This window comes from Sciurus carolinensis, chromosome 18, assembly GCF_902686445.1.
Source record: "Sciurus carolinensis chromosome 18, mSciCar1.2, whole genome shotgun sequence".
Lineage (NCBI taxonomy): Eukaryota > Metazoa > Chordata > Mammalia > Rodentia > Sciuridae > Sciurus > Sciurus carolinensis.
This window is the reverse complement of record NC_062230.1, coordinates 26,693,601-26,702,588: the sequence shown is the minus strand read 5'-3', so window position 1 is coordinate 26,702,588 and position 8,988 is coordinate 26,693,601. Positions and strand designations below refer to the sequence as shown.

Below are 8,988 nucleotides of genomic sequence, written 5' to 3'. Positions count from 1 at the left end.
AACAAAAAGATAATAAATAACTCCTAGGGGTTAAGTGACAACATGGGTGCAGCAAGAAGGGAAAGGGCACACATTTATTAAATACACTTTGACATTTGTTTGGCAGAGTTCAGACCAGCCCCAGGCTCTGCACTTGCCAGACAAGTAAGCTGATGACACTCAGAAAAGAAAAAAAATTTAAAAAAAAAAAAAAAAAAAAAAAAAAAAAAAAAATTCAAGCAGAGCTCCATACCACAGTTTTCCTTCAAGTCAGCTGGCCGGCAGGCACAGTTTTCCGACCACCAGGAACAGAAACTTTGGCTCCAAGGCAAATGAAAAACAAAGTATTTCCACTTAAAACATGAAAATACGGAAACTTCATCAAAGAAAGAAAACTATCAAAGAAGTCAACTTCCAGCAAAACTGAGGTAGCACTGCTTTCTCTGCATTCAACGCTTAAGTGGTTCTCAGTACAACGTGTTCTGAAAAAAAACTGCTCACTTGACTGACAGGTGCAGCATGTTGATGGATAAACTCAACATGAAACGCAATAGGTCAAAGAAGGAATGAGCAAGAAGTAAGGGAAATAGGGGTTTTGGATAAATTAGCTTAAAAGGGGGTTGTCACCAGACTGCAAATGCTCTTGATTGGCCTTGGCTCTCCAAGAGCTCTAAATTGTCTGGAAATTAATGCAATGTGGTTAACAATTAACACTGCTATTAAATCTGTGTAAATCTTTAAAAATAATTATTACAACCTAACTTCAACCATGTAAACAGCACTACACACAGTACAGACCTGCCCTGAAAAACAATATGCAAAACTGAGATCTGGCACTGTATCATTTTGTAATGTTAATTCAACCTAACAATCCCATTCTCCCCACCCGGCTCCACACCCTCCCCCACCCAAAAAAACAAAAACAAAACTGAAAAACCTAAATTTGTGCAAGAAATGGCAGGCTTATTCTATCTGAAGGCTTCAAAAAAAGAAGATACACAACATGTAGCCAGGTTCAAATATTTTGGGGGATTCCCCCCCAAAAAGAAATAACCAAAATAACCAAAAATGAAGAAAGTGCCTAAAACATGATACAGCATTTTAGAGCCCTTTCAGATACAAGGCAGAGAAAGGTGTAAAGTAGAAAATATCCGGATCTTCAGTAATTTCCAGAAAGGTCCAATTCCTCGCTTGGCTGCAGGGCAGCGGGCAGATCCTTGCTGCTGCTCCTGGAACAGAGCCACTAAGTCTGCTCCTCGGGACACAAGCCCTCGGGCCCTGAGCTGAGTGCACCTCTCCCTTCCCCTTCTCGTTTCCTCCGTTCCATTTCCCACTCCACAAAGGTATCGAAGAGACTTGGCCAGGCCTCGTCTTCACTGTAGTTGCTGAGGTCAGGGCCAATCACCTGAGTGAAGTTAAGGAACATGTTCCAAGTGTCCCGGGAGATGCCCTTGATCCCCGAGGGGTTCTCTGTTAAGAAGTTTAGCCATTGGTCCAATACGGGAGGATTGTTCTGGGTAAAGACTAGTTTCCACAGGGCAATGGCTATTTCCCGATGCAGTGACCGCTGCCCTTCTTCAGAGTCCAGGCCAAACTGAAATGTAAACCTGTAGAGATCCTTGAACTTGTCCTCTTGTTTGGCTTCTATTAAGAGGCTAGGGAACCGTGCACAGATCCCATCAATGCTGTCTGCACTTATTGCTTTGCAGCCATCAAAAAACTCCTTCCTACAACGGGAAGGAAAGGGCATAATTAATCATGACATGGTATCATCAACCAAGAGGCAACAGACTATAGCGACTAATAGCAGCGATGCTCTGAGGTCTAAGGATCTGGATTAGAATTCCAACTCCTCCCCTAAGCATTCCTCTTTCCTCAGCAGTCACACTGAGAACACCGCCTTCACAGGGTTCCGGTGAGGACTAAAGCTAACAGATGCTAACTGCTTCTAACTATGCCTGGCATATGGGAGGCAACTGATAAAGAAAGGTTCATTCATTTATTCATTCATCTTCCCAAAGCTAAGAGCAAGTCTGCTGCTCTCTGGCCTGTTGTTTCCTACTCTGCAAAATTTTTAGGGAAAATTTTTCCTCCCAGACAGGGAGGCTTCATGCTTCCCTTTTGATTCTCTAAAGGATGTTCTATGTATATTTTGTTAACAGCCAAGGAGACTTTTGGAGCCAAAGATTCTGGATGAAACTGGGTAACTCTGCCACTAGAGATGAAAGTTCTGTATTAAAAACAAAAATTGCGTATGTATTTTAAATAGCTGTACAACACTTTTAAGGTTACAACATGGTCTCTCTCACACTGATCATCTTCTCAGGGCCTGCTGTACTTGCTGAAGAGGTGAGGCATCGGAGCTCTAGAAAGTAACCTACCCCGTTCAGCTTAAGTCTTAAAGCTTGCTCTTACGCACACCCTGTGCTCCTCAAAGCCCACCTCAAGATGAGCCTGCCACGTCCTTGCCCTTGACCTCTACAGGGATGCATGACTGTGGCGATATGCACAGCACAAGTGGCTCCACAGAGTCCCCGAGGAATAGCCCCAGAGGCACTCACTGTACTCACTTACGCACCGTGCCTTGCACAGGATAGAGAGATGATAAATATCAAGTGAGATGAGCAAGGGTGTGAAAGGAAAGAAAGGTCTAAGATAGCAGTGGGGCTGAGCCGCAGCTTGGCAATAGGACTTGCCCTGGATTACTCCTCATTTAACTTTAGGCAAAGATGGCAGGTGTCCAGGTTCTCACAAGCTGCCTGGTAATGCTATGGTAGGATTCTTAAATCTGACCTACAAATTAGGCAAAGGCTTTCTCCTGCGAGAAGAAATGTGAAATACACATAAGATACAGGAAGCTTTACCAAAATACAAATGCCTGAGACTATCCCTTGAGATTCCTTTCAGTGGGTCTGCCGTAGTGCCAGGTATGTGTTTTTTCAACCAATGGGGAAGTCTTGGGGGGGTTCTCTGAATCAGAATCACAACTTAGGTCAGAATTTAAGCTTTAGAGAATTTGGTCAGAAAAAGAATAAATAAAACTTACCCCAAACCCTGTGAAGCCAACCTTTCTATCCTAGTCGGCACCACTGCTCAACAGTGCTTTTTCTTTTCTTCTCTGTTCACCTGCTGACCTGAAGTGTTTGTGACTTACCTGGTAAATTTGCACATGGTAGCAGCCTGGAACTTCCAAGCCAAGAGCAGCACTCGAAATTCCGTGGGGTCAACACATAGGTCATTGCAAAAGCGCTCCATGCCTTCCTCCAAAATTGCATCCTCCCGCTCGTCCTTGTAGCGCCTGAATAGTTCTTCCAGTCTCTGCAAGGAAGACTCCTCAGCATTGGACTTGGACTCCCTCCCAGCATCTCCCGAGGATGTTGGCAGCTGGCAGGTCTCAGCGGCAGCCTCCGCTTTCTTGGTCCCATTGACGAGGATATCCCCACCTGGCTTGCCACAGGGTGGCACCTGTTCCTCACGGTGGCCTGCCCCTCGCCTGCTGTGTGACTTGCTGCTAGGGTCCCGGTCTCCATTCTTACTGCCCAGGGTTGATGAGGGATTCTTGCACTTGGTGACGCACTGGCCCATGGTGGTGGTGGCCTGGCCTCTAGAGTGGCCCCCTCTGGATTGGATGCCCTCGCTGCCACTGGCCCATGTACCTCAACATGCCATCAGCCAGAAGAGCCAGCCAACCTGGAAGGAAATTAAAAGTGGTCACTTCTCAATAGAGTGGGGTATGGACACTACCCTGCCAGGAACCATGTACTAGTGACCACTCCATTTCAGTGAACTGATAGTGAACCAAGGGAGACACCCTGAGTTCATCATCGCCTCCCTCATAAGCCAGCTCCATAACTCCCCCTAGAAATTCAGGGGCCAGGGTACAGGTGGAGAACCAGTAAGGGAAATTCCTAGAATTCTTAAAGTAACACGGGTTACAAAAGGCTGTTTCATGTGCAGAACACATCAGAGACTACAGTCGTGACAGGAATGTTCCAAAGGAAATTTGTCTTGCCAAGTAGCCATCACATAACAAAGTTATTTGGACCCTGGTTAAGCCAGAAGGTCCATCTTTTGGTTCCTAATCTCAACACTGTCAGATTTTCTTTATAAGAAAGAAGAATAGGGAGACGGGGTGGTCATATCCGAGACAATTACGCAGTCTCATTATGGCCTAAATATGAGGTAAAGGATTTGCAGCAAAGTGAGATGTGTCTGATCTCTCCAGCCTCCTTCCTGGGCCTACCCCTCACAGCATCGTAATATCCTTTCTCTGCCCTGCTCCACCCCACACCCACAGAAATCACCCACCAAGCCTGCATGCCAAGGAGGAGCTTCTTTTTCCTCCTCTGGGTCTGCAGCAAGGCTGTACAGAGAATGCAAGCCCAGCTCATAAGAAATGTGACTATCCTAGAGGATCGTCAGGCCCTGCCTTCCAAAGAAGTTGTCTCCACTTTAAAAAAAAAAAAAAAGGCTGATTCACCGGGTACCATCTCTAAATGATAGGATAACTAACTGCTGGAAGAAAAAGAAAAGTCTGCAGTGATACATAACAGATTCATCATGGTGATTTATTAATTACTTGTTGTAATTAATAAGTTTTTAAATGAAGTGCTAGAACTGTGTGAGCCAAAGGGAAGGTGATTTCTCTAAGACTACATTGTCTGTTCAGGACTCATCCTTACCCTCAATTAGTTTGCTAGAAAATCCATTTATAATTTACTACTTGCAAAATTTTGCCAGTTGCAGCCACTGCAATTACACTGTTAAAGAGAAATGTGGATCAGGAGCCAGAAGTAGGAAAAGCAGACACCAGACAAAATCAATGTCAGTCAGATGGGCCTCCTCAGTTCTAGGGAGTTCCTGTGGGCCATCGTGATGCAAATTCAAAGCTCCTGAAAGCCTGGCAAGGGGGTACAGGGTAGTTTTTATGAAAGGCTGAAACTTAAACTTCACCTTAACTTGACTTCCTCCAAATAGTGTCAGGATAAAACGGGAGTTGTCTTCAAGAGGAAATTCTAAGGGTAAGCTCTGAGTGTGCAAGCTTAAAATGAAGCCAGAATCATTCCTGTACTTACTGGGGAATCATCATATCAGGGAGTGTCCCATTCTCCAGCCTCAAAGAGAATAAATGACAAAAAGACATGTCCATACATGTCCTCAACAGATCTGAAGTTTCAATTCAGCTTCTAAAACACAATGAACCCCTTATGACGGCTTTTGTTGTGAAAATGATAGACCTCGGTAAGGTTTTTAAAAAGTCTTTTCATGCTTTGAGAGTATAACTAGTCATCCATAAGCACAGCCTATTCAAATTTTCAAAAGGCAAGGGGTTAATTCTTGGAAGACCATCATACAAGAAAAGCAACTGTTCAAGCAGAATTATCTCCAAACAAGAAGGACTGTACCATGTGGAGGGTCTGGTTTCCAGATTTGTGTTTCTAAAGACTGGAGTGCTGAAAGAAACAAAAGGCCCAAACTTACACAAACCCCACATGCTCACAGACTGGCAACTAATTCCCGGGCTGACTCACCAGGGTTTGCTGCTCAGCTCCTGCTGCTGAGAGAGGCCGGGCACCCGGTGAGATAAAAGGATTTCTTGGCCTCCACTGACCCATCCACCCCAGGCCATTCAACCCACCCACAAGGGCAGACACCTCATTCCACAGCTTCCTCCAGAGTCTGGCACCAAGGACTCCTGCAAGCACTAAACAGACAGAGCTCCCAAAGAGGCCTCAGTCCCATTTACCCCATCAGCCTTCAATGTAAGAGCATCTTAGATGACCTGACACAGTGGAACCAGTTGAAATCTGAAGGCTTTTAACATGCCCAGCAGACGAGAAAAGGAGGGGAAAATCAATGTTGACAGTTGATCAATCAGTAAATGCCAGAAGGTCGCATCCTTCTTCCATTCTGGCTCCTTTCTTTGAAAGGCCCCCATTCCAGTTGCATGTTGAGGCAGGTGGTGGTCTCAAATCAGAAGAAAATATTTTCAGGTCTAATGGTGAATATGGCCCCTGATTACTCTGATGACTGTCCAGTGGGCCCAGTGGGCTCCCTTCTTCTGTGTCTACCCCTTCCCTGGGAAAATACTTGTACTCGCAGAACTTTTCCCAGGCCCAATCACAGTAACCAGTCCTGCATCTCAGGCTGGCAACATTTCAAGTCTTTTAAAGTTAAAGGTCTCCCTGGACTCACTAACTGTTGACTAATAGCTAATAATAGCAGTCATCGATTATTGAGTACTTGATTTGGTGACAGGCACTACGCTCATATATCCTCGCCACAATCCCTTTTAAAGACAGGAACACTGAGGTTCAAGGTAAAGTAAATTACCCGAGATCTCACACCAAACAGAAGCTGGAATGTCTGGTCCAGGAAACGATGACCTATACTATCTGCAGCAGGCACCAGGGGGAGGAACACCAGGGTCTAGGCCCAGAGTTCAGGAGTGACACCACGGCAACCCCAGAACAGCAAATCTCAACCATCCAGCCATGGGTAGGAAACAACACTGTGCCCAGTGCTCAAAAAGGATATCCTCCCCCAGCCCTCTCCCAGGCCAGGCCAGGCCAGTCCTGCCGCCATGATCCCGGGAGGCAGAATGCCCACGGGCTCAGCCCCACCACAGGTGGGGCATAGAATTAGTCCAGCTGCCCTAGTCCTGTGATGTTTCAGTCCACGAGTATGGTTAAAGCTCCACCTCAGAAACCAAAGCCCAGTCCTGCCACTGGCTAATTATTATCCCTGATGGAAACCAGAATTTCTTAGATCGGCAAAATAGTATAGTTGTTGTAGGGATTCAGTGAGGAAATGCAGACAAAGAGTACCTGGCACTTTTCCTGATATGGTACCTCTTAAAAAGCAGCTGAAAAGGTTAGTATGGTTAGCCTTTCTTCCGGCTCAGCTTGTTCCATCTGAACAATGGGCTGCAGGCCTCAGTTTCCCCAGGCCCAGCTAAGTTTTCTACCCCGACCTTGAGTCATTAACTTGGGTCTTGCTCAAAATCAGTCTCCTTATGTCCAACTGTAACGCACCTGCACCAGCCTCGCACAGCCTCTACTCAAGGGCACCACTGCCCCAAACACCAGGAGGGTCAGACTCTCCATGGGACAGGAGCTCCTTGTGACTGATCCTGAATAAAACCCAAGGTGAATGCTTGCTGTGCCTGATGAACACTTTATTAAACTGCTGATCACGCCCTGTCCCTAACCTGAGGCAGGCTTTCAGTCAGCTCCAGACTCCTTTCCCTTTCCACCTGGTCGGACTCTGCAGGTTTACAGGACAGGGTTTCCAGTTTTTACTCAGCTCATTTAGTGGAACTGCCTTCCCAGCTGGTCCTCCTCCAGACCACTGCCGCTCCAGAGGGCAGCCTGAGCACAATCCAGGCACCCAAATGTCAACATTCCAAAAACAACCACATTATTATTATTAATATTATTATTAATTTCCTTTCTATGTTAATCTATTAGTAGCTGTACGGCAATGTAGTTCTATGAACTAATTACCCTCAATTATAGGAAAATAAATGGAGACACACTAACTAGGAGGGGAGAAAACAGGAATACAATAAGAAGATGAACAAACCTGGATTTCAATTAGGGGAGGATACTACGGAACTGTCAGAAGCTCATCCTGCTGTACTTCCAAGGACCGGGGGAAGAATACTTGAGCTAATCCATGTAAAATGCTCTGCTTTTAGTAAGCATTTAGTAGGAGTCTCAATAACAGCTGTTATTATTTTATTATTGTTGTTATCACCAAGTTGATGACAGAATCAGGCCTCCCCTATGGTAGGAACAGCATTCAGTAGCTGCCATGGCAACTCAGGTACATTCTCAAAGTAGGCAACTCTGCTCTTCTGCCTCAGCTACGTGGCACCAAACGGTTAAATGGAGCCAAGAAAAGGCAGAATGGGGATAAAGAAAAGGGAGGGGGAAAAAAAAAGAGTGAATAGAAAAAAAAAAGAAAATGTACACACACAAAGTGGGGAAACCCACTTTCTAAATAGTTTATCTGAAAGACCAACATGAATAAATCTGCTCAGCTCTGCTCAGCTTAGGATGGACCAAGATCAGCCTCCCTCCCTCCCATCACACAGCCTCCGGACTCCCTCCTCCTCTGTGCCAGCCCTGGCTGCTGTTCCTGGGAAGAGGCTTGGCTGGCTGCCCAGCCCCAGGCCTGCAGCAGTCACTGCCGGGCCCAAAAGGCATTCCCAGAAGCTGAGGTCCCCATGGATGCTCTAGCTCCAAGAAAAGGTGAGGAAGCTGCTTCTACCTCTTGCACAGTTCCATGAAGTGACAGTCAGTCTCCCTGAGCAATGTGTGTCCTTGAGGAAGTCTTCTAGGGGACTATTATCAACTGCTGTGACAGACGGCCTCTTATGGAACAGAAGCACTCTGAGGACTAAGCCCACTAGGACCCAGTATGAATGGAAAAGGAAAGCGATGTGGGAACTACTATCATGGAGAGAAAGAGAGGGACTCAGGAATAAAACCAGCTTTGCAGAGCCTGGGGCTGCATGTTCGTAGCCATCATCACCTTCAAACCTTACAACAAACCTAAGAGAGGTTGTTCTGTCTTTTATAGATTAGGAAACAGGTTTCTTAACCACTAGCGGTGGGACTGGGGTCAGGGGAGTCTGTCAGATTTCTCATGGGAATGTTTCACAAAGAAGGCAGGTCTTGTTTTGGTCCTTAAATGATCACAGCATGAAACAGGAGGAGGGAGAGGGTGAATACGGTAGGTCCACGTTATTAACAAACTATCAATATTTTAAAAATCATTATATTTGTGAGTAGATTAACATGAATTGTCATGTTTAATTCACACACATAATCTTCATTTTATAGTGGGAGGAAGTGAACAGAGATTAAGGGAGTTGGCCTGAGGTCACACAGCCAGCCTATGATTCAAACCCAGGACTCTGACTCTAGACTGCTTTCCACTTCTAGCCTCACTACGGTTCTTGCTGTGATGTGTGCTTGCTTACACTCCTCCCATGAGGAGATG

The 8,988-nt window shown here is 45.8% G+C and overlaps 1 protein-coding gene across 6 annotated transcripts in view; it reads right to left on the bottom strand.

The window, feature by feature from the left end:
• Window positions 1-985: 985 nt before the first annotated feature.
• Dcun1d3 (defective in cullin neddylation 1 domain containing 3) overlaps window positions 986-8,988 on the bottom strand; it is a 32,558-nt gene continuing 24,555 nt past the window's right edge. For all 6 annotated transcript variants that reach the window (XM_047534283.1, XM_047534282.1, XM_047534281.1 and 3 more), the window contains 2 exons: window positions 3,134-3,669; window positions 986-1,706 (listed from right to left, as the gene is read on the bottom strand). In XM_047534283.1, the coding sequence (XP_047390239.1) occupies window positions 1,223-1,706; window positions 3,134-3,564 (915 nt within the window). In that variant the 5' untranslated portion in view covers window positions 3,565-3,669 and the 3' untranslated portion in view covers window positions 986-1,222. The remainder of the gene's footprint in view (window positions 1,707-3,133; window positions 3,670-8,988) is intronic.